This window comes from Prosopis cineraria, unplaced genomic scaffold (genome assembly GCF_029017545.1).
Source record: "Prosopis cineraria cultivar Desert tree isolate PC_DT_omini unplaced genomic scaffold, ASM2901754v1 PC2, whole genome shotgun sequence".
Taxonomy (NCBI): Eukaryota; Viridiplantae; Streptophyta; class Magnoliopsida; order Fabales; family Fabaceae; genus Prosopis; species Prosopis cineraria.
In genome coordinates this window covers 9,851,592-9,877,231 of record NW_026555333.1, presented here as the reverse complement: position 1 = coordinate 9,877,231, position 25,640 = coordinate 9,851,592, and the positions used below count along the sequence as shown (strand labels likewise).

At 33.1% G+C, this 25,640-nt stretch overlaps 3 protein-coding genes across 4 annotated transcripts; 1 reads left to right on the top strand and 2 right to left on the bottom strand.

The window, feature by feature from the left end:
• Window positions 1-644: 644 nt before the first annotated feature.
• LOC129303919 (mitochondrial outer membrane protein porin 2-like) lies at window positions 645-2,799 on the bottom strand. Its single transcript, XM_054943502.1, has 6 exons — window positions 2,614-2,799; window positions 2,479-2,546; window positions 1,902-2,012; window positions 1,718-1,804; window positions 1,425-1,633; window positions 645-1,189 (listed from the first exon to the last, which is right to left on the bottom strand). The coding sequence occupies exons 1-6, from the start codon at window positions 2,663-2,665 to the stop codon at window positions 883-885; spliced, it is 834 nt and encodes a 277-aa protein (XP_054799477.1). The 5' UTR covers window positions 2,666-2,799; the 3' UTR covers window positions 645-882.
• Window positions 2,800-7,284: 4,485 nt separating this feature from the next.
• LOC129303670 (U-box domain-containing protein 4-like) lies at window positions 7,285-9,075 on the top strand. Its single transcript, XM_054943143.1, has 2 exons — window positions 7,285-8,412; window positions 8,737-9,075. Exons 1-2 carry the CDS (start codon window positions 7,342-7,344, stop codon window positions 8,812-8,814), a joined length of 1,149 nt encoding a protein of 382 aa, XP_054799118.1. The 5' UTR covers window positions 7,285-7,341; the 3' UTR covers window positions 8,815-9,075.
• A 13,270-nt stretch (window positions 9,076-22,345) lies between these two features.
• LOC129301668 (strigolactone esterase RMS3) lies at window positions 22,346-23,776 on the bottom strand. Of its 2 annotated transcripts, none has more exons than XM_054940259.1 (3): window positions 23,251-23,776; window positions 22,708-23,169; window positions 22,346-22,595 (listed from the first exon to the last, which is right to left on the bottom strand). In XM_054940259.1, the coding sequence occupies exons 1-2, from the start codon at window positions 23,619-23,621 to the stop codon at window positions 22,740-22,742; spliced, it is 801 nt and encodes a 266-aa protein (XP_054796234.1). In that variant the 5' UTR covers window positions 23,622-23,776; the 3' UTR covers window positions 22,346-22,595; window positions 22,708-22,739. The 2 variants fall into 2 exon arrangements, with proteins under 2 accessions (XP_054796234.1, XP_054796235.1); XM_054940260.1 differs by having other exon boundaries at window positions 22,346-22,590.
• Between the last annotated feature and the right edge of the window lie 1,864 nt (window positions 23,777-25,640).

The window sequence follows — 25,640 nt, the reverse complement described above, 5'->3', positions numbered from 1 at the left end:
AATCCTATACCAAAAAACAAAAAAGATTAGAAAAATCCACCAACTAAAAGAAAATATAAAACATTACCGGCTATTGTTGAGTCAAATCTTACCTCTCCTAAAATATTAGTATATATTTAAAAAATTGAAATTCATAAATGGACTTTGTCCGGGATACGCCCAATAGATCCCGCTGATTTTTCTATCGCTTTCTTTGAATACTGGCTTAAAGAAAAAATAATTTATTTAGCATATTGATGATTTACCGTATGAAAAAAAAAAAATACTCTCTTTTATGCTTGATCGTCTGAAAAAACCTTTTTTAATTTATTCTTCTGAAATAAAGCATCTAAATTTAATCTCTTAAACAAATTCCTTTTAACAAAGTCAAACAACTTGGAATGGTATTAGTGATACATTCCATGTTTTTATCAAGACATGCTGCACCAGGCAGCCCTGACAAGAGTGTCCATCTAATTGAAAATCCGAAGAAGAAATTTGGAAATTTCAGACAATAATCAACAGGTCAACATATTACTGATTTCATTTGACAGGAAAGCAGAGTTATTAGAGAAAAATTCCAAATGCTTCAGACGGGGCATGTATCAGGCAGCATACAAGTAATGTGAGAATTTGGAAAATTCAGACAATAAATCACCACTATATATATAATCGATCGCATTTCCTTTTCCAATAGATTTTAAATCACGCTATCAATAGCGTAAATCCATTAAGAGAAACCTTTCAAGTACCAACTTTGAATAAATCAATTGAAAATAATAGGAAGCAAAGACATTACATTCTAAATTTCCTACACTTTCTAATTATCATCTTAATTAATTCAAGAGAGATGTGAGAATAACGTTTAAGTATTATAGCTATTTATGAATCCGTATAACTGTTTCAAGGCTTGAGAGCCAGTGCTAAGCCAAACTTGGGACTCCTCTCCAAAGCTTGGGTTTGAAAGGCACCAGAGATTGTCAAGAATGATTTGGGAATAACCTCGTGCTGCAAAAGAGCCGTAAGATTGCCGTGGTTGTTCAGCTTTGCCTTAACGAACGTCTGACCATTGATTATATAGGAACATCCAACTGTCAACGTGTTCTCGTTTGTAGAAAATCTTCTGCTAATCTCTCCTACAGCAGCTCCCCCATTTAAATGATCAAGATGATGCAAGTACGATGCCCTCAAGGAGTCTCCTTTGTCAGCACTGAAAAAGTGAAGAAACTAATTATATCTCCAAGTAATAACATAAAACTCCATCCTAATATTGAACTGATTCATGCCCGAAATAGCTTGTACATATCTTGATAATCAATGTAAGTAATAATTCTTCAAACTCATGCAACACTATATGAAAGGCTTCATCTCATTTACTCAATCAAAAAGATGCATTAATTGTGCTTATTTGAACAATCAAACATTAAAGCACATTGAGTACTTACAGAATTACTGAAGCATTGGAATTAGGCTTCGTCAAGCTCACCCCAGCGTTGTACTTTGCAAACTTTCCAGTAGCAGGCAAGAAGCTCATTTCGGCTCCAAAGGCAATGCTGGGTGTTCCAATTGTTGCAGAAAAATCAACAGCAGGGGATTGGCTTAGACCAACAGCGGTTGTAAAAGCCACGTGATCATGAAGATACTGAACTTCTAACTGCAATTAAAGGTACAATTATGATTTATCAGAGAAAATGATATATCAGAGTCAAAAAATTGCATCTCAATAATATAACAGTACCTTGCTTGAGCTGTAATCAGGTAGTTGGATTGAAGCTATGGTTTTTGTAGAATGCACAATATCTGGTACTGTGACTGTTGTCAAAACCTGTCCAAAAAAAAAAAAATCATTTACTATCAAGGCAGAATTCAGAAAAAAGACTTTAGATTTCGAAATTAATGAAATAGAAGCCAGGAAGCTATACCTTAGATTCAGTATCAACTTTGACATCAATTGTGCTATCATTGCACCTAAATTTTGCTACCACATCCCCAGAGGGCAGTCGTCCTTTCTTCACCAAAGTGGAGTTCAAGTCCTGGTGTTCGAGAGGTAAAGATTACGAATACTTGTCAGAAATGAAACATGCGAAAGAGGGAAATGAACATACAAAGCTGCAAATAAATTCGAAAATAAGTCCCTGCCTCTTTGAAACACAAAAAGTATTGGGGAAACACACATTTAATTATATAGTTTAACAAGAAATCACAACATACAGAGCGGAACTGGTATGCCATGTGTTTATATATGCAAGGCAGATCTATTCATCAAAACTCCCAATATCAGGAAATAAGTACAGGGGGAAAGACTTGCAAAGCAAGTGAAAAGATGGAACTAAACGAAAAATTCCCGCATTAGATAGTTTTCGCATCCTATTGATTCGGTAATCAATGACAAAGCAATTCATGAATTCATCAGTATAGAGACAACAGACGACAAATTCATACAAATTAGAAGTAAATACAGCAAGTTCGGAATCGAGATCGGAAATGAAATAAACGCACCAGGACATTACCGCTGGAGGAGGTAACGGTAATCCTCTGTTCAGAGGTAAAATCCTTGTCGAGAAGATCTGGGAAGGCAAACAGATCAGGGACAACAGGCGCAGAAACAGAAAAGGAAATGACCGCGAGACTTACCTCTAGATTTCTGGCCTATGGCCGAGAAGAGTCCAGGTCCCTTGCTAGACATCTCAGCAGAGAGGGAGAGAAAGAGTCTGTACAATAGAGAACATAGAACTCAAGGGTCTGGGTTTGGGGTTTATGTAGGGTTTCCACTTTCCAAAACCCTTCCCCCTCGGCGGGCTGGGCAGAAATTTTGGATATTTATAATTATGAGTTTTTTGAAGCCGTCTTGAACCAAACTTACAAAATGCCGTAAAATCAGAATCGTTTCTTGTGAGAGAAGAGAACCACTTCATCATGCATCATGGCTTGGTTGTCATTAGTATTAGAAATTAATTTGTCACACGTACTGTAACTTACTTCCACGAGTTGAGGTATGGAGGTCCTCTCAAAATTTTGATGGACCCATTTAGAACTTCGAAATGAGACGAGGATTTACCTTTAGTGATGACGAGATTGACCTATCAAATTTTCATACGAATGGAAAGAAGAGGAGAAAAACTCAAAGGAGAAAAACAAAAAGAAAAAGAAAACATAAAACATACATTCAAAATATTAATAATCCATAATAATACGACTAAGACTCGTGTCTAGTTTTGAAACATTTTAAATATATACTTTCTAAAATAGTTATAGTCAAGTTATAATTCATTTAAAAATAATTTTATTGTTTTAAAAGTAGATAATTTTATAGTTAAAGATAGCCTATATACATGAAGGAATTAAAGCAAGGCACACAGTCATGGCCTGCAAAAGTTGAAGCAATTATGCTGGGAGTGGGAGGGGCGGCGAGGCTGGCTTTGTTTACTTTTGGATTCACGAGGATGAGGGCGTGCCTGGAGGCTCATAACGGTGGGAAGTTTGACCACATTGGAAGTGAGTGGGCTCGTTATGTATGTATGCGGGGAGATGCAAACTCGGTCTTGACAGACATGAGCTCGAGGAGGCATTGGTTAATTAGTGGCTTTAAATTAAAATCTGGAATCAGTCTCGGAGAGGGAATTCCATTGCATCTCAACGCCTTTTGGTTCAAGTCATCGTAGATAACCCAGGACGAGGAATGACGTGAAGGTGAAGGGAAGCAGGCTTTGCTCTTACGCCTTCGACACCTGGCTCCATATAACTCTGCCTCCCGCAGTTTTGTTGAATAATCACAAGATTCCAATGCTCCCGTTTACTGATTTAAGTTTACCAGTTCCCCTGCCATTTCTAAAAACCCTTCTGTCATTTGCATTGCTGGTCCTACGTATCATTCACTAGTTTGAGCGCACAAGGATTAGCACTATCTCATAGTTTTATTTTGCAAGACCTGCCTTTGGCTCTCAATGGTAAAGGCTGGCCAGCGGCTTTGGCCCTTCTTTTTTTTTTTTTTTTTAAGGATTAAGATTCAATTTTACTCCTATATTTATTTTTTAGGAGGACTAGGTGGGATAAATTTATTCTTGAATTATTTTTTCAAGAAACGAAAAACCCCTTCCATTAATGAATTATTAACTTTGCAGTTATATGTCAACGTGACATGTGCGTAGGACCCATGCACAGTGATATGTAAGACTCTAATTATGTGTATTGATGCTAATCTACCCCTTTCTAAGAGCGCTAAGCATCCTAAAATTTTGTTAAAATAAAATTTAAAAAATATGTAAAAATATTATGTATTTTAATATTTAATAATTTAAATATTATTATTTAAAATATTACATTATCCAATTTTATATTTCAATATTTTATAATTTTGTGTTAAAAATGAAGGAAATGAACCTCCAAATTAATAAAGGAATTTTTTCTTCTCATCTCTCCATTTTTTTCTATTAATTAATTTTTTTAGCACATTAATGAAATAAGCGATATTTTTTAAATAAACATTTTTGTTATTATTTTTTTGGTCTTGATTGTCATTTTTATTTTATTTTACTCCTAACACTGCGGCGTACAAAGAGCATTAAATTTGGGTAGTGCAATATTTTGGAGAAAGATTGTTAGTTGACTAAAAAATTAAGATACTTAATTGATATTAAAAATATAAGTAAGTTTTAACATGCATAAAAAGTGTGACGATTTGGGCATTGTCTTGGAAAGAAAGTTGAAAATTGATATATATAAAAATTAAGCAGTCATCAATAAATTTATAAAATGTTAATTTGAGTTATTAATATTTAAAACATAATTTTAAATAATAATATTTAAATTATTAAATATGAAAATAAATATGAAAATATACAATATTTTTAAAATTTATTTTAATAAAATTTCAAAATGCCTAATGCTCCTAGAAAAAAACTATAGAGTGCTTAGCGCTCTTGAAAAAAGAGTTAAGAAATAAATTAGCATCAAATGATATAGTCAGAGTCTTACATGCCATTGTGCATAGGCCCCATGCACATGTCACATAAGCATATAATGGCAGAGCTAACGGTTCATTAATGAAGGAGATTTTTTGCTCCTTGAAAAAATAATTTAGGAATAAAATTACCCTACTTAAGAGTATAGATAGAGTGTTTATCGCTCCTAAAAATAAATATAAAGACAAAATTAAACTTTAACCCTTTTTTAATTTATAAATATAAAAAATATTTATAAGTTTAAAAAAATTATTATACATAAGATTAAATTTAGAAAAATAAATTTAAATTAATACACATCACAATAAATATGTGAAACTTAAACATTCAAATCCAATATTAAACAATAAGATCAAAATTAACACTAATAAAAATTAAATTTTATTAATATTATTAACTAAATCTTAATAACTAAATAAATAAGGGAGGAATCTAAGGTTTTTATTTCTTTTTAGTTAGAAATTTAGCCTTTTATTTTTTTTCAAATTGAAATTTTTAAGAAAATAATAAAAGGCTTGCTCTTTTACTTTTGAATTTAAAATAGCTAGTCTTTTTAACCTGAAATTACTATTTTCTATCTTAAAATAATAACTCAGCTTTAATTATTTTAGATCTTAAAAGTACTGGCCAAACGAATTCAACTCCAACTGACAGTTCAACAAGTATGCTCTATTGCCTTCGTTTTTCCAAATCAACAAAAAGTGAATTTATAGACAGAGACACGAGACAGGATTTTACTCTTTCTAACTTCAGTAACAAAGAAAATTCAAAACTAAAAAATGCTGACACGCGTTGGGATGACCTATCAAGTTTCCGATATATGCAAAAAGATAGGTCCAAATGTCGATCCACCAATCACCTCGTTATAACATAGATGGGAATCCGTATCACATGCAGTGAATTACGTGCAGGAGATGAAAAGAGAAAGGATCATAGCCGTTCATTCTATCTAATAACAAAGAAGAGAGATATGTACAAAAACACTTTACTCCCGCTGTTCAAGAATACATGACATTTCTTTCTTTTAAAATATAATTATTATTTTTTAAAAAAATACTCTTATTAAATAAATTATTTTATAATTATTTTAAGATAAAACATTCTATTAAATAAAGATAAATATAAAAAATATGACTAGTTTGAAGACAAATAATTCACTTATTGAATAAGATTTAATTAAAAATATCTTAAATTTTTTAATAGATGAAGTATTTTTAAATATACAAACATTTTTTTACAATAAAAATTACTTAACAATTTAAATCCTAAAAGCTTACTTTATAGTGGATGCAAAGCGTGGATTTTATTTAATAAAAAAATATTTTTATTTTTTATTTAAATAATAAAAAACTTACTTTACAGTTTAAATCATGAAAAACTATGAAAAATTAAGTTTTAAAAGGGTATAAAAGAAGTTTGTGTGTTTTGCAGAAGATAAGACTTGTGCATATATCTCTTCTCAACCACCATATAAGATGAATGATCAAAGACCTCTTACTTATTATTCACTGCATAAAATTCATTGCACGTGATTCAATCAAACCCCATGAATGAAGGTGGTGGTGGTGATGACAGATAATATAGGAAGCACAAGACCACAGGTACATCTGCTATTTAAAAGCTGGGACATTTGTTGCCATTTGCATAAAATCTTGCTGCCAACGTGGATTAAATGAATAGTAAATCAGGGACAACGAAAAACAATTTAAAAAATAGATTGTTCTGCAACGACACAATCCGTAATTTTTGTTGTCGTGATTTTTCAAGAAAAAAGGACTAGAAGGACATGGTTATGCATACAACCCGTATCTCCAAAACACGTGATCTTCTCTCATCATTCGCAAAATACATATAATCCCGTAAAACAGGAGGAGCGGACCTGGCAGTTCTCGTTATGGCTGGAGGCGTGGCATGCCTCTTTCCCATTCTCACGATTGATCAGAACAGAGCAGGTGCGGGCGAGTCGATGAGCGTCAGAAAGGTTAAGAAACAAGCGGGCACTTCAGGCATGGAATCCACGTGGCAAATATCACCCTGTGCTACAGTAGAGAAACACTCCTTGCCGTAGTACCCAAGCAGTCCTCTTGCTTGCAAATTTGTAAACCAAACCGACAAAACCAAACGCCACGAGTCCCTTTTCCAGGAGGGGAAGGACATGAGAAGTAGTAGGAGTACTGTTACTGTATGGTACTTGTTCCCGAAAACAATCCAAGGCAGGCGCTTCAAAAGACACATCGCACGTGTTTGCCTGACGATAATTTGTGGTACGGTCAATATTGAATTCCTGCACGTGCCAGCCCATGCCCCTCGGAGGTAACATTATTATAATGCTCCAACGTTATCTCCCTTCGCATCACATGTATTTAGCGAACCTCTCCTCTCCTTCTGCTTCTCTCTGTGTATGCTATCGAACCTTACCGAAGAGCTTTCCATCGCGTCCTCAAGCCAATCACCAATCGCCGTTCATAGTTCATCGCAGAGGAGACTGATGGGGACGGAGAGCCCGGTGAATTTCACTTACATGGGAAGGAGTGTCAGTGAATCGAGTATCGATGATCATTCCTCTTCGGCTTTCAGCGATTGCAACAGTGACAGATCTGGTGAATTTCCGACGGCCTCTTCCCAGAGCCGAAACCTCCTGATTGCCTGCGCATCAGACAATTCCGACGATTTTATCGCTCGACTGGTGAACGATCTCCAGTCCTCTTCGATTGAGGACCAGAAGCAAGCCGCCATGGAGATTAGACTACTGGCCAAGAACAAGCCGGAAAACCGCCTTAAAATAGCCGAAGCCGGCGCTATTAAGCCGTTGATTTCACTTATGTCGTCGCCGGACCTTCAACTCCAAGAGTACGGCGTCACGACGATTTTGAATCTCTCACTGTGCGATGAGAATAAGGAGCTTATAGTTTCTTCGGGAGCGATAAAGCCTCTGGTTCGAGCACTCAACACAGGGACATCAACGGCAAAAGAGAACGCGGCGTGTGCTCTGCTTCGCCTCTCGCATGTAGAACAGAACAAGGTCGTAATCGGAAGGTCGGGAGCCATTCCCCTTCTGGTGAAACTTCTAGAGAGCGGAAGCTTCCGCGGGAAGAAGGATGCCTCGACGGCGCTGTACTCCCTCTGTTCGGTGAAGGACAACAAAATAAGGGCGGTGCAAGCCGGAATAATGAAGCCGCTAGTGGAATTAATGGCCGATTTTGGATCAAACATGGTGGACAAGTCAGCGTACGTGTTGAGCGTACTGGTATCGGTGCTGGAGGCGAGAGCGGCGCTGGTGGAGGAAGGAGGAATTCCGGTGCTGGTTGAAATCCTAGAGGTGGGGTCGCAGAGACAGAAGCAAATATCAGCGGTTATACTATCACAGATTTGCGAGGACAACGCGGCCTACCGTACTATGGTGGCACGCGAAGGAGCAATACCACCGCTGGTGGCTCTGTCGCAGTCCGGCGCCGGCAGCTCCAAGCATAAGGTTTGTGTCGTAACATTATCCGGTTCATCAGCAGTGACCATTGCTCCGGTTGGCACTGACGTGGCACTTCCCCTGCCGCCACGTCGGTCCCCTAATATGGACACCTTAACGATTTCGTTTGCCATTAATTCTCTCGGCCTGGGATTTTGCCCCAGGTTTAGTCCTCAAGTCCACAACCAATGATTACAATTTATAAAAATAGTTTTTTGGAAAAAAAATTAACAAAAGTTTTAGGTTTAATGTTAGGACTTAGGAGTATTATGTAAACAGTAATAATTTGAAGGTGGGATTTTTGTCGCTTATTGTTTGCGTACGTGTTGACAGGCGGAGACACTAATAGAGCTTCTGAGGCAACCAAGACCCGGCAACGCCGCTATCAGTGCGCCGGGGGTCTCAGCATAAGCCCCACCGCAAATCGTGGCCATCGAGAGGAAGAAGAAGAAATGATGTTGTAAATGTGTTTGATACGGTAAAGCGTTGTAAAATTTGTGATAAAATGAAAATGAGTTTGGTTTTGTTTATTTGTGGGCGAGGACAATTACGCTCCTCCACCAGCTCGGTTTGTTGTGACTAGTTAGCGGTATGCAGTTCCAGAGCCGTCCTTTTTGCTCCTGTTGGTGCTGTTGGCGTAATAAATATGCAACATACTCACTTTTATTTGTTTTTGAAATTGACGAAGAATTTTTCAGCCTTAAACGTCACTGTGGTATGAGCGCCAAAAGCCCTACATGTTAAAAAAGAAAAGAAAGAAAGAAACCGAGTGAGGTGACAGTTGAAGAGGAAGAGGCGTGTGTGGGCAGTGTGGCGAGAGTTGGTTTGGGTTTTGCGAAGAAAAGAGTATAAGATGATGATTTGGAAAAGGTCCTCATGTTGGCCCAAAAAAGAAAAGGTCCTCATGATACGCGTGGATGAAAGCAACCACGAGAGGAAGGGAATCGTTGAAGAGAAACTTTTCCTTTTTTTTAAAAAAAAAAAAGCAATTAAAATGCTTTGATAATATCCTCCTCGTCCCAAGTTATAAAACAATTTAAAATAAGACAATACACACTGATAAAATATCATAATAAAACCTTACAAATCTACCTTCTTAAAATAACAATATAAACGTTTAAAGATATCTTTACACATTTAATTATTACATTATAATATTATTTTAATTATTTCTGTATTTAAAGGATAATATTAAAAAATATTATTAATAAAATATTATTTTTATTAAGCGGTATTATATTTTGAGACAAAAAAATCTTTTTAAAATTATTTTGTAATTTGAAACAAAAGGAACAGTAGAATTCAAGTCATGTTTGGTTATTAAAAATAAATAGAATAGAATATATTAAAAAAAATAAAAGTAAATATGAGAATATCAATAGAAATAGTGAATCACATTTATAAAAGAAAGGAATAATTTAATTTATAGAGTTGAGAATTATGATTCATAAAATTTTTATAGGGTGTGGTAATTCTCACATTATAATATATTTTAATAAATTTTATTATGCTTACCATGAGAAAAAAGAATAATTTAGTTTATTTTTATATTAATTTTTTTAATTCATCATTCCATTCATTTCTAATAGCCAAACATAACCTTAATCTCCCTAGAGATACCAAAGACAAATGACATCCCTATGCATTCCATCATTCTTATTTATAAATTATTTTTAATTTCAATATGTTTGATTATAATTTAGAAAAAGTTTTGAATTCATCAACACTATATCTAAAAATTTAATAAATTTTAAATTTTGATCCTTTTAAACACACACATTTTAATAATATATATAATTTTCCTAAAAAATTTAATCTGATTCAAATGTAAAATTACTCCCTTTTATTAAAAAATATAAAATATTTTGTTAGGGGTTAGATGTTTGAAAATATTAGGCACTTTTATTTTTTTAAGACACATATAGTTTTTTAAAAGTGCCCCTAATAAATAAATTATTTATATTTATTTAAGAGTAAAATATTTTATTAAATAAAAATAAATATAAAAATATGATGTTAATTAAAAAAATAATTATTTTAGTGAAGAGTGAAATTTAATTAAAAATATTTTATAATTTTTTAATGAAAGTATATGATAAAAATTAGATGAGATGATTAATAAATAAAATTAAAAATATATATTTATTTGCCTTGTAAATGAGAAATGAAAACTGTTACGGGAAAGCAAATGGATTCCACTGTGGGTCCCCCTTGGTTGACGGCTCTTGGCTTTTTTGTCTTTCTCCACGCTCCCTTCCTCTAATCCACGACGCGTTCTCTCCTTTCTTTCCTTTTCCACTTTTTTGTTTTAAGTACTCTCCTCTCCTTTCTTTCCTTTTCCACTTTTTTGTTTTAAGTACTATTTTCTTCATTATCTCGTAGCATTATCGGGCAAGACTTGACTCAGCCCACCCTCACGTCCCTTATCATGGGATGGCATTGAATGTGTCTCGAAGCCGAAGACATTGAAAGGTAACACCAGGGGCTTGAGTTTTGTGTGAAGTGAAAACAATCAAGAATTGAGTTGAGTTGAGTTGAGTTAGGATTTGTTTAAAAATTTGTTTTGAGAATAATTTTTGTTATTTAAAATAAGAGAATAAAAAATTTTTTTTGATAATGTATTTTTAAAAAATGTTTTAAAAAATAAAATATTATTTTAAAAAACAGAAAAATGAAAACAACTTTTAAGTATTTTGTGATTATTATTTTAAAAAATAAAAAAGAATGAAAAAAATATTTATTTTTATTATTTTTTAATTCTCAAAACATGTTTTATAAAATATCAGTTTTTAAAATATTAAAATAAAAATAATTTCAAACAACCCTTAACTTCTCTGACACTAAAATTTTATTTGGTCAGAAGGAGGGGAAGAAGAAGGAAAGGGAAGGGAATAAAGGGAAGGAGAAATCCTCCAATTTAAGAAGAGGCTTTGAAGGGAAGGGGGGGAGTTATTTTAAAAAAATTCGCCTCCCCTCCACCTTACCAAATGAGTGAAGCTCCTCCCCTTCAATCAAATATTACTTAAATATTGAAAAGGTATACTATTTTGTTGGATTTATAATGAACAAAAGGTTTTCAATATTTAATATTTTGTTGGATTTATGATGAACGAAAGGTGTGTTTGTTTAATATATAAGATGAAATTATACTTCAATAGGTCCATTCACAAAACCAGGATCAAAGTAACGTCATTCCTTGAGATGAAAGAACATTTGAAATTAATGAATTCTCATGAAATTAATGAATTCTTATGACCTCTTGACTAAGCACTTAATTAAAAAACAGTAAGCGGTTTGCTTTCCTTGTTCCTCCAACAGTAAGTTGTTTGGCATAGATGGGCGCGTGGCTTTTAAATAGAGGGAAAATTAAGGAGCGAGTTCTAATAATATTGAAATTTATTATAAATGGCTAGCAAAATTAAAATTAGGATGAAGGATCAAGAAAAATGTAATTGATTGTTATAATCTTAGTATAAAATTTGTCAACAGTCCCTTAAAACTAACATGGCCTCTTGACTACTGCATAAACTACAAGAGTAGTCTTTTAAAAATAAGGCTGTGCAATTTTTAATCACACACTCACACACACACACAAAAGCAGTATTGAATTCAATTAAATCAATATAATTTTAAAAAATTTACTTTTAAAAATCGATTTAATACAACCTTAAAATATTTAGTTTTAAAAAATTAAATCAATATAATTTAAGAAACTATACTTTTAAAGAATTATTACATTTTGCCAACAATATTGCCTCAGTCTTTGCACTTATGAATTTTCAAGGGAGATAAGGTTATTAATTTACTGTGAGTTTTTGAATATTCGTTTAGCTTTGTTTTAATTTGTTATTTTTCATCTCCTTGTTATGTGTGTATGTGTGTGTATAAAAGAAATAGTTTTCTCTCAAATAATGTGTTTTTTAAATGCTCAGGGGTAATGTATTTTTGTTATTAACAGTTAACTACGTGTGAGGTGTGGTTAAAAAAATACAATATTTAATCAGGGACAATTTAGTGTTTTTAAATTTACATTTTGATATTTAGTCCTTCAAAACAATTACTATTTTTAAGATCCTCTCTAATAAATATTATCTTCTCCAAATCCTTCATTTTCCCCTTGAATAAAAGAGAGCACTGTTGGTCAAAGCATCAAAAGAGGAACTAGAAGGATGAAATGGAAGCGAACCCGCTTCAATTTTACAATTGTCAGACTTTACTTTTTAAATACTGTATTTGCCAATAGTTGTTTGTGCATGTACAACAACAATTTTTATCCCACTAAATATAGGTAGTTATATAAATTATATAATATTATTATACTCTATAATTTGCTTGCATATCTATATCAATATTTTTATCTTTGCTATTACAGTTTTTTGTTCTTACTATTTTATTAAAGTTTAACATTTACTATTATACAACATAGTCAATTTCATAACAGTTTGATAAAAAAATTTTATAAATTTATCAGCTATCTTATAATCATAAGTAACTCATTTAATTTTTTTTAATTAAATTATTCAACTTGTATTTTATGCACAGTATATTTCTCAATTTTTCTATCATGGTGAATAAGTTGTTTGTGTGTATGGACTTTATTTTTTTGTTCGCTTGTGGCTTGACGTGGTCGACCGATAGTGTCACTTGGTATGCGTGTGACTGGTTCCCCTAGCCCTGTCAATGAAGGTGGATTCGATACGTTTTCCAAAATCTCTTGAAATTTGACATCTTCTACTATTATAATAATGCAATTGTCATTTTAAATATATGATTATTCAACTTTTTTATTGGTTCTTTCAAGTTCCACACAATCGAAATGAAAAAAGGTGGGTCTAAGAGATAGAACATGGCAATCCAAGAGAACAACAGTTCAAAAGATCGCTCAAAACCTTTTTTTTTTTTAAGAAATACATATTTGACCATTCCACTTCTTTTTATTGGCCCAGACTCTAATGACATGGAAAAGATGATTAAAAGATTAAAAGAAGAAGAAGAAAATATATGCATTCACTAAAACTTGTACTGCATTTTCATTGTAAGGAGACCCATTCTGATTTTGCTTATCCAGCATTTATGGATTGAATTGGGTCAGAACTTTGGTCCATTTTCACTTTGCACATTCTCCTAGTCTAATGGCTCTAAATGATGATTCTGAGAATCAAATCCACAAGTATCTCATGTAAGATTCTTTCTTTGTTATTTTTCTTGTATTGTCAGTTGTGTCGACGTGTGCTTGCATGTCTTTCACTTGTATTTATTTTTATTATGCACAATTATTTTCTTGTTGAAGGTTCTCTTATTCAAAACATATCTTATTTGTATTTCTTTCTAACCGCCCGTGTTTTGCTTGATCTCTAATTCCAGAGTTCATGATTAGCATCATTTTGTGTTTTTTTTAGCTTTGGTTTGCATGTCCATGTCCCTTCAAGAAAAGCAGTGTTCCTATTTTTTTGGAACACAAATGCTGAAAAAAAAAAAAATTGTACTAGGAACGTACTCTTTCCATTTCTATTTTTAAAAAAAAAAACTGTATTACATAATTTAAAAAAATTAATTAAGTATATTAATTGTGTCTGAAAATAAAAGAATTAAATTATAATATCCTTTTATTAATCATATTAATCAAGCTTTTATTAATTATTTCTTATGATTATGAATGATAAAATTATAAGGGATAATTTAGAAAATATGTATTAAAATGCTTATTAAAAAAATATGATTTTGTTTGTTTAAAAAATTAAATAAAATTAATATTTCTCTTTTAAATGAAAACAGAGGGATTACTAGCTAATTACGCAGAGCTCCTAATAGAAATCACCCAAAAATAAGTTTATACACTCCGTTAAAAAAGTAATACTTTGGCTAAAAATGCTATTTCACTTTTTCTAAAAGGAAACATTTTTCATTCTATTTTGGCTGCCTAACACGTATACGCAACAGGCACTTGCCAAATGTTTCGATCCTCTCAAGGTTTATGTAAATTTAAAACCTTGTAAAAATTACCAAATGATTCTTGTTTATATTAACGTGGTCCAATCGTACATCAAGCTGAGTTAGGTCAGACAAGGACGCACTGACTATGATAGAATTTACAAGATGATAACAACTCAATTAAGTCAAACGCAACTCATCACTCCTTCCATTTTAAATTATAAAATATTTTAAAAAATTATGACATTATTAAATAAATTTATTTTAATATTATCTTTTCTCTTTTTTTATTTAATACAAATTAAATATAAATTTAAGATTATTAAATAAAATATATTTTTAAAAATTTATATTTTATTTTTAAAAAATAAAATTATTAAGTGTATTTAATGATATTTATTAATATGTAAAATTTTATTTAAAAATATCTTATAATTTAAAACAAATAAAATATTTTTTTATCTCAATAAACTTTTTGATTAAGTTTGTTCTTTCAGGCGACGTCACTATGCATGCAGAACCAGGATGTAATAAGGATGATTGAAGATGACCAAAGTAGAGTTTGATTTGTACAATCAATATTTGTTTCCACCAATGGGCGTCTAAAAGAAAAGAAGACGAAACACCTTGAATTTTATAATATTTTTTTAGTTGACTTGCATCAAAGGAGAAGCAACACACCCAAGTCTCATCCGACGTGTACCAAGAAGCTTCTTCACACATATTAATGAAACACAAAAGACAGAGCAAAGTGTGTTCCTTTTTTGGCGCCCAGGGCATATTAATGAAACATGTCGTAGGAGAGCCACATACCTAATCAACCAAATCAAATAAATTAAGATTTGGAATGATTTAATTCCCGTGCCCATCTTGATTGCCAAATCGAAAACAAGAGTAAGTGAATTAGTTGGGTTGGTTGCATCACACTTGGAGAATCCAAACAATGAGGCAGACGAAGCACGACTTTACCGTTTCAGTATGAAACCTAAACGGAAGCAAGACAAAGTGAACGCAAAAATTCAACACGAACTAATCGTCACTTTTGAAAGCCACGCTCAGGTAAAACCTACGCCCACATATGTATTTTTACACGCCACCGCGTTGTTTTGTTTCCACACACACACTGATTGATGAATGATGATTACTCAACTGGCGACATTAAAAAAAGAAAAAAAAAGGACATGCCTAAATTATGGGCAACCAGTAATCAACCACCCAAATTCACTGCTTTCACATTCTTCCAGGTTAACCACGTGCAAAACCTTGCAAATATTGGCCCATTTACTGCACAAGCAAAAAATATTTTAAAATGATTACTCATTAGTCATTAACTCATTATACTCATTCCATCAAACTTATAACCAACCGAAAAAATTATATTGAGTAATTCATTATATTAAACCCTTAATTCACTAAATTTTTTAACTGCGTATTTGAAATATTATTTTGTCCAATTTATATATTAATATTTTAGAAAATATTACAAAATAAATGTGTTTATATAGCTAAACAATTATAATATAAATAAAAAAATACACCTCTATCATTTTTTTTTATATTTTGAGTGATTTTTAAACACTATTTATATTTAAAGAAGAGATATTTTAGTCTAATATATGTAATTTAACAATCAACTAATGGTTGAGTGAATAGAAATAATATGTTAAAAATGGAGGAAATGTTTGTGTTCTATAACTATTTATACTTGAGAAATTTCATATAAGTTTTAAACATAGAAAGAAGATATGTAATCAAGATAAAATAGAGGGCAAGTTAGAGTATTTTAATCAAAAAATAAATCATTGCTTGCGCAAATACAAAAATGGTTAATACATGTGAATGAGATTGAAAAAGATTAATAAGCATTGGAAATCACTGGTCATAATGGTGGACACCATGGAGGCCCAATTTTGACCGTGGGCTCTCGGATGAACCATTTGTTAAAAGTTATGACGCGGGCCTAGTAGGTTGTTGCGGACGCCGCAAAGTTCTGAATTTGGGCACAGGATTTCACGGGCCCCAAAACCAAAGGATATTCCTTCATTCCAATTTTGCCCCCTCTCTTCACTAATTTTATTTTAAAGAAACGCTTGGAATGTTAAAAGAAATTTTGAAATAATAATAATTTTCTTAATTTTTGTACCAAACCTTAAAAAGATTTTTTTTTAGGGAAAAAAACAAAGGGAGTACTATTTTGGATGAGGGGATAATAATGGAGAAAATGAAGGCATTTATATATTGTGAGATTCCTGACAATGACTATAAGGGGGTATCCGATACCCACCTCAAAAAAGGATTTAACTTAGTCTCTCACAGCTAATGACTGGTTTCACCAATCAAGAAAGTAACACATCCAATGCTCCGACTATAGTTTATTTTTTTAAAAATTATAATAAAGAGGAATATTCTAACAACTAGCTACTAACTACTAAGTATGAAAAATATATATTTTCCCCCACCAGTTGAGAGAAGCTGACGCAAGATGCACAATGTTGTCAACTTCACCAGTTTGTCTATACAAATAACAAAAGGAGATACAATTTTTTTTTAAAAAAAAAAAACCTGCAAACAAATTCAGGGGTCATGTCATACTAAATGGACGTTTATGTTTGAAAGAGAAGATGAAAGATTGGGAATCTGGCATTTTATCACAAGGGTTTCAATTCATTCTAATATAAAAATAAATTTTAAGCAGAAGATATACGTTTTTTTATTTCCAGAACATTATGTATAGGTTTTACAAAGTAAACTTATTTACAAATAAATCTTATAAAATTCAAAAACTACAATCAATTCTCTTAAAATTTGAGTGTAATTTAAAATTGAAGTGTAAAGATAATAATTTTCAAATGCCACTGCATTAGCCATTAGGTGAACTAATTTAATTTGCAACCACTTGCTGGTTCCAAGAAGGCAATGGATTGAAAGTAGGCCCCTAAATGTTTTGAAAATACCTGCCTCTCTGTGTCTACTTAGATAATTCATTTTTTATTTTAATTGCAATACATAGGATGCCCCCTCCAATCTTAAATATAAGCCATTATTAAATATGAGTCACATTGTAATTTTCTCAATCAATTTGTAAATAATGTATATCTTATCAAAGTCTTATTCTTAGACTATCATTGTATTTCTCATCCTTTATCAAGTTACTTTACCATGTCCATTTATCATATTGCTTTATGTCAATAACTAAAAAATATGAAATATTCATTAGTTTGATAATTTGATAAACTCCTCATCCATGCAACACGGGACAACTCTAGTTAATGTAAAAGTGAGTGAGTAAATATAGCCTACACATTATCTATTTTTTTTCAATTAAATGAAATAAAATATTTGGAGAGAGAGTACAATTTTTGAAAAAAATTTAGTTCATTAATTATCTTTAACTAACTCATTTAAGATCAGCACCTGTAATATATAATCTAATTTTTTTTATATTAGGATAAAGTAGCAAATTTAGCCATATGTTATTTTTTGAGGATCATCTAGCAGTCTAAACTATTAGATGATGCAAAATAAATTAAGAACTTTAATAAATGGAGCATCCAATAGCCCACTGTTAACTTCAACTGACAGGCGTTATGTAGGGCCCACAATAACATGTGGCACGACATGTCAACATGGTAAATATATAAATTTAGTCACAAACTATTTTTTGAAGAGCACTAAGTAGCCTTTATTATAAAAAAAAAAAGACCATTCAACACATTTTTCTTAATTTTGACTAAACATCGTTTATTTTCACACTCATGAGGCCCATAAAGTATTAAACTCTCCAATCTTCTCACGTTCGTTCTCAATATCAGCTCCAAAAGAAAAGGATTAATGAGTTTTTATCTAAAAACATTTACAAGGACGATGACAATAAAGTAGAAGCTTGATTTTATTACAAATGAGAAAAGCTTGATTCTAGCTTAATTTAGTCACGAATTATTTCTTCTACTTTGTTAACATTATTTTTGCAAATGTTTTCAGATAATAACTCTTTGAACTTCTTCTTCTCAAGCTAAGATTGAGAACAAAAGCAAGAAGATTGAAGATATTAATATTTTATGCGTCTCGTAAGTGTGAAGATAAACGGTGTTCAGTCAAAATTGAGAAAAATATGTTGGATTGTTCTTTTTTTATAGTGTAGGCTATCCAACGCTCCTCAAAAAATAGTTCATAATTAAATTTACACCTTTACCATGCTAACGTGTCATGCTCGTGTCATGCCACTTGTCATTATGAGCCTCATATAACGTCCGTCAATTGCTCCATTTTTTAAAATTCATGATTTATGTTGCATCATCTAATAATTTAAATTACCAGATGCTCCTCAAAAAATAATATGTGGCCAAATTTGTACCTTTACTATTGAGACAATTTGCATTAATCGAAGAGTAAGAATAGAAGGTAGGTGAAGCAAGGAAAATATCATAAGGAAAATTACCAAAAGAAAAAATCGAAAAAAAAAAACTTCAAAAGTGACAACTACAAAGATAAATGTCCCATTCAGTCATAGAATGCAGATTGTCCTTCAAAAGAAGGCTTGGGACAACTAATTTTTTCTTGCGACACTGACCAAACAATCTTGTGCTTCTGTTATTTGAGGACTCCTGAGCAGAGATGATCCAATGAAGAACCATTCTTGGAGCCGAAAGACTTGGGTTGTGTATTTAATGGGATGATAATTCCACTTAAAAACTCTAGGGGAATAGTTCCCGAAGGAAGCAATAAGAAGCCAAGTTTATTTTCCTTTTTTTCCCCTTCACAGACTTGCAAGTTCCAGTTAGAATTGTGAGGGGCAGCTAATATTGATGATCTTGATGGAGTAGCGAATGGATTAGGAATGGAGTGGTTGGTTTGAATGTTATTTTGCGAAAAGCTGAAAGGGAAGTAGTTATGAATGGAGAGAATGATCTTGATGGCGGCTAATGGAGAGGGGGATTAAAAAGGGTTTTGGAGTGGATGATTTCATTTCTTTTTGTCCATAGTGTGTGAGCAATGATAATGAGAAGACATAGAAATTGAGAATCATCAAAAAGGGTTGACAACAAATACATTAACCATGGGGAGGAATCAAGGGGCTGAATGCCATCCATTATGAGATGACACCAAACCAAATAGTCCCTGTAAAGATGCAATGAATGAATAGGTGATTTATGGATTATAAGGAGTTGCATCAAAAAAGCACAACTGTTATTATTTGCAAGGTGATGAAGGTTCATAATATATCCAGCAGGAATGCATTTATGGATGAGATTACGAGAAAATAGAATGCATTTGGAGGGTAAGTGGAGTTCCCAAAGGCGTTTCCAATTAAGGTTGAAAGAACGTGGATCAGTAGGAAAATCTTTAAGAGCCTTTTTGATAGAATATTCACCAGTTGAGTTTAGATTCCATGAAAAGATGATTTTGAGTCTGTAAGAAGGAGAAAGGAGCGTTAAGGATGGCAACCACATTGTCTTTATCATAAAGAGTGAAGATTTTTTGGCGATTCGGAAAGGAGAAATTATGCAAAATAAGACTGTCAACTTTGTCATTGGTATTGACAAGGTTACAATTGTCTACTTGCATGAGCCACCTTGAGGGGGTGATTAAGAGGAATGGAATAACAATGACCACTCCTGATGATTAAGGACAATATCTTTGGCTTTGAGAACACCCTTCCACATCCAAGAAGCATTGTAATGAGAATGAGCAAATTTGTCAGTTGAAGTATTCTTCTGTTTAGCTTTATAAGTTGTTTTTATCAATCCTATTAATACTAATACAAAAAAATATAAGGAATAAAAGTATACATAATTTCAAATATGTTCTTATATAATAAATCTAAAAAGTGATTTTATGTTATTTTTTTCTCTCATGAAGAATAATTTTAAAAATACTTTTCAAATAATTCAAATGAACTTTTTAAAATGTGACTTATAAATAAAACCCGAAAGATATTTAACTTTAAGGCCTCATTTAGTATGATAAAATTTTTTTAATAAAACTGAAATTAGAATTGGGATTGAATTAGATTATAAAAATATGTCTGATATGAAGATAGAATATTGATATAATTTTAATTGTAATAATATGCCTATTTAAAGTTGGAAAAGACAAAAGTGCCCCTTTTAACCGAAAATAAAATGCCTTCAATGGTCATGAGCACTGCCCTTCCGCTGTCATCGACAGACCAAGGTTCGGATTGATGGACTTGATATAAGGTCGTTCTATATGCTCGTGAGTCTTCTTTTGCTTCTTCCATGAATTATTTAAACCCTCTCTTTTTTTCTTCTCCATTAGCGAACAGATAGAGACACGACGACAATGGTGATGGCACAAGAACCAGCAGAAGGCAACGATGAACCTCAAACAAAACGGAATAATAGTAACGAACTAGAGGGCAACGATATTTAATTTGCTTGATGAACACCAAAGAGGAAGCGGCGAGTGGGAGGTAATTGAAAAAGTCTATTGAGTCTTCTCCGTTTAAGACTTCAAAACCAACTGGATTGTCAACTCAAAACGGAATAACAGTAGAGAAGTAGAGTGCTCTATTGTTGTTCGTTGCCGAAAAGGAAAGAAGGAAAGCTTCTTGTTGCCCGTGTCACCTATCACCATCATCAGAAGTAGGGAGGGGAGGAAGCAACTGAGAGATGGAGGGTTATGAGGGGAATTCCATGAAATCAGACCAATTCCATGGCTATAGGGATGGAATCCAATTCAAGCCTTTTTGCTGGAATCAGAACTCCTAAGAATCACAATTCTAGTCTAACAAACATGCTCCAACTTGGAATCCATTTCCAATTCTGACTCCATGTTTAGGATTCCTGCATTCCAAACTAGGTCTAAGAGTGTTGAAAAGAAGGGAGTTTTGAGAAGAGAACTCTCCAAATTTGTTAGGCCAGGAAAGAATCATTAACCTTACCAATTGACGAATGCCTAAACCTCCATCCTTCACATCATTGCAAAGATTTTCCCATTTAGAAAGGTGTACGGATTTTTTTCCGAAGAAATTGCTGCAAAGGCTATCAATTGTTTTCCGGACAAGGAGCGGCCAACCAGTGCAAGATAGATGATAGATGCAAGAGAGAGACAAATTTAAGGACAGTGAGCGTAGGAGTAGGAGAGATCCTTGATCTTCCAATTTTCCTTCAATTTTTTTTAATAGAGTCAAAAATGAATCTCTTTCTTCTGCCAGCATCAATCAGATTTGCTGGCAGAAGTAAGAGATGTTAAAAAAGTTTGAATTTTTATCTTTATGAACCATACTGTACAATTTATCTATCATATATACTTCTTCCATTAAAAAATATAAAATATTTTAATAAAATTTCATCACAATAAAATAATTTTTTATTTTTAAATTAACTTTATCTTTTTATATTTATCCCCTATTAAACACTCTACAATAAATATAACATCATCATCAATAGAAACACTTTTGAAGAAAAACAAAGACAATAATTACATCTCTAAAAATTAAAAATACTTTACATTTTTTAATATCCAACTTCTCAAAAAATACTTAATATTTTATATTTTGTAAGGAATGAAGTACATGTTATTTGTTGATGTGCGTTTTATAAAAAAAAATTTGGATCAACGTGTTTTCATAGTATAAAGAGTAGATTCTGGTTACAACAAAGATTTTTTTTCTCCCAAAAATACAAAAAGCAAAAAGATAATACCAATTAAATTGCGGTATGCTACAGAAGAGTTTTTTTTTTTACCATCATATACTACACGAGTTAAAAGTGAGATATTGAGTCACGTTGCAGGCCGACCCCCATCCAAAGGTGGGTCTCTCATTTTTAGGATTATGGCTCCAAAAGGATCACATGACACATTCTCCAGCTATTTAATATAAAATTTATAAGGTTTCCGCCTTTTTAATGTTCATTTGATGTTATTCCCCAACCATCTTATTCTTAAATTTTGTTCAATTTTTGGGTCGCCAATGTTGTTTAACTTATTTATTATACACTGGAAAATATCTAAAGCCGGAAGACACTCCTATCACGGAATGACTGTAAAAAATAAAAAGGAAAGCATATATTGAAATATTAATTACGAATTACTTACTATAAAAACAAATGGCGCCACACGCATCAGGCGATGAACACGTGCCGGCTCTTATCCCTTCACACGTCCTAAGCAACCACCCCAGCCCAACGTAGTCCACAGCTCATTCGCCACGTGTCCAGCCCCGGTGAATTCAATACAAACTACAATTCTCCACAAGACCCTTCTGCTTCGAGTGAAGTTGAAGTCAAACCTCTGTTCTTCAATTACAAAAATAAACACCACCGCAATTAAGAAAAGAAATGGTTCTTCTGCTTGCACCTCTAGCTTCTAGAGCCTATAGTTGCAGGATCTATCTATCCACGAACTTACTAATAAAGACACGCGCCTGCGGGGGGCACGCGCTACTGTGAGAGGGCTATTTCGAGCTGGCGAGCCAAGTAGGCAGGAGCACTCAAATGAGGAAGGTGACCCTCCGTGTCTAACCACTGCACCGTGGTCCGACCGCCCAAGTGTTCCTTCATGTACGTCGCCACCGATGCCGGCACTGAGACATCCCTTGCCGTCTGCATAATACAGCACGGCACCTTCACTAAACCTAAAATCCCTCTCAGATCGCTGTTAAAGACCGTCTGAGACACAAATAGCGATATGTCGGGCCTCATGTTGAACAAGGTCCTCGTGAATTCTCGGACCGCCGCCGGCACGTCCGCTCCGACTGCCAGAGGCGCGAAGCCGCTCGCCCACGCTTCGTAGTTATCCCTCATTGCAGAGAACACTTGTTGGATTTCTGCTTCCTCGAATCCTCCGTGGTAATCGCTGTCGTTTAGGAATCTGAAAAGGAGGGCGCAAATTAAAGGTGGAAAGAGTAATTAAAGGCAGGGAAACGAGAGGATGATGATCGGGGATCGTCACCTGGGAGAAGCACCGATGAGGATGAGTTTGGTGAAGAGGTCGGGTCGGCGAATGGATGCGAGCATTCCGATCATGGCGGAGATGGAGTGACCGACGTAAGCGCAGTGAGTGACGCGAAGAGCGTCAAGAATGTCAAGGAGGTCGTCGACGTAGGCGTCCAGAGTGGTGTAGCGGCGGAAATCGAAGTGGTCAGGATTAACACTGCCGGCGCAGACGAGGTCGTAGAGAATGACGGTGAAGCGGCGAGTGAAGTAAGGGAGGATTCGCTGCCAGGCGGACTGGTCGGTGCCGAAGCCATGGGCGAGGACGAGGACTTTGTCGCCAGAGCCTTCGACGCGGACATTCAGAGCGTCGAGGATGGAGGTGCCCATGGTGTTGGGGGAGAGGGACTGAAGGTTGAAACTCAGAGCGGGGAGGGAGAGAGAGCTTTTGGGGAGAGGGGGGTTAGTCTGTTTGTTGGGAATCAAATGGGAGCCGAGAAGCGGAGGCTACGAATTAGGCTCTGGCAGAATGGGTGTGTGGGGGTTTGGGTTTTCTGTTTTATCTCTTTCGATTTTTCAATTTTCTTCAACCTCCGCCTGTTTGCTTGGGCGCTATTTTCGCATATACTTATAAAATTATTTTAGAACAAAATTATTTCAGATCCCAATACTTTATTCAAGTTATAATATAAATTTCTATACTATTTTTAATATTTCAAGCTTTTACAGTTTTTTTTTTCGTTCATAATATTAGTTCTTGCATTTTTAAAGAAACATTGATATGTCACATATTGACATGTCAATTAACACAATTAATTTCATATTTGCATGTAAAATCAATGCTGATATGGAATTCTCAATGAGCAAAAATTTTTAAAAATTTTGTTAAAAAAAATCTACATAAAATTTATGTGTTTTGCTTATTGTTTAAAAAATTCAAGGTCAATCTTCCTGATTCATCTGATATAGGCTTTTTTTTTGTTAATTTTTGTTTAATAAAAAATTTTATGTCGATATCAGTTTGACACATAAACATAAAATTAATGATATTAATTGACATGTCAACATTAGTAACACTGTTTATGTCACGTTAACATCCTTTTAAAAATAAAATGATTAATATTGTAAATAAAAAAAGTGTAGAAACTTAAAATATCAATAATAAAATACAAGAACTTATACATAAATTCAAATAAAATGCGGAGATTAAAAGTAATGTTTTTTCAATTATTTCTCTTGGAAAAATATTTATAAACGTATTAGATAGACTAAAATTAGGGGCGGTGCTACATGTATTTTGATACCTGATCTACATCAGAACTGAGTTTTAATTTGTGGCGCTAATATGTTAATTTCGAATCCTATGATCAACCGAGATTCAAGGAAAGGGAAAGAAATAGGAAGCGAAAAATGACAATGAACCATGTTGATTTATTTGAGAGGTTCGGGTGTAGAATTTGTCAGGGTAATATAAAGTATAATTAGACTTGGGACTTAGATTTAAGATATTGAAATAAGCGAGGTTGGCGATAAGATCATTATGTTTGTAATATGAATTAAAAAGAGAATTAAGATTTTAGAATAATTCTCGTACCTAGTTCTTATGTTTTTAGTATATCATTTATTTTACTTTTAAATCTTTGTAGATTTTTACTGAAATTATTTATATAGTTTTAAATAATTTTGATCTTTATATATTTATTTTTTAAAATTTTTTTTAGCAAATCAAGCTAGTATAGATAGTAGAGGATTCATTATTATTAAAACATGTGGTTGAAGTTTGAAGCTCAACTTTTGCATATGTTATGTATGTGTGGGCCAAATTAATTTTTGTTGTTGTTATATGTCACTCTAGCCTCACCAAATTAAATTCTACCCCCGCTAACCTGGGTCCTAAATCTGTCACTTACTAAAACATTTATAAGTTTTAACCCACTAATTATTCAGGTGTAAGTATTATGAGTCATATATTAAGAAGTTGTATTGATAGAGTGTGTTTTATAAATCATCTAAACATCTTTTATGAGGCATCTTTTTGAAAGGTGAGTTCCATTTGAAGAATTTGTGATCATGACATTAATGTTTTCTTTAAAAATTGCCATTCTCAAAAAAAGTTGGCCACGAAGGACCAATCTGCTAAAGGCCGAGCAAAGTAACATAAAATGTGAGTTGTCAAGGATGTCGGTTTTTGAAGAGTGAGCTATATTATGAATTTTATATCAAGAGGTTACATTAATAGAACGTGATTTGTAAGTTAATTGGACATCCTCTATTATAAAATGCCTTTTAAAAATGAGTTATATTTGAAAAGCTTGTGTTCATGATAGAAAGTAAAGTTAAAATTCAGTTGAGACTTTGATTTTATGTGACTAAAACCCATACTGTCACGAGTTTTTTTTTTCCAACTCA

Coding starts and splice junctions, on each gene's coding strand:
- LOC129303919 (XM_054943502.1), bottom strand. CDS start 2,665: ATGTCTAGCAAGGGACCTGGACTCTTCTCGGCCATAGGCCAGAAATCT. Junction 2,013..2,478: donor CCTCCAGCGGTAATGTCCTG/GTGCGTTTATTT, acceptor CTCGAACACCAG/GACTTGAACTCCACTTTGGT. Junction 1,634..1,717: donor CTGATTACAGCTCAAGCAAG/GTACTGTTATAT, acceptor CTTTAATTGCAG/TTAGAAGTTCAGTATCTTCA.
- LOC129303670 (XM_054943143.1), top strand. CDS start 7,342: ATGCTATCGAACCTTACCGAAGAGCTTTCCATCGCGTCCTCAAGCCAA. Junction 8,413..8,736: donor CCGGCAGCTCCAAGCATAAG/GTTTGTGTCGTA, acceptor ACGTGTTGACAG/GCGGAGACACTAATAGAGCT.
- LOC129301668 (XM_054940259.1), bottom strand. CDS start 23,621: ATGGGCACCTCCATCCTCGACGCTCTGAATGTCCGCGTCGAAGGCTCT. Junction 23,170..23,250: donor CTCATCGGTGCTTCTCCCAG/GTGACGATCCCC, acceptor CCTCCTTTTCAG/ATTCCTAAACGACAGCGATT.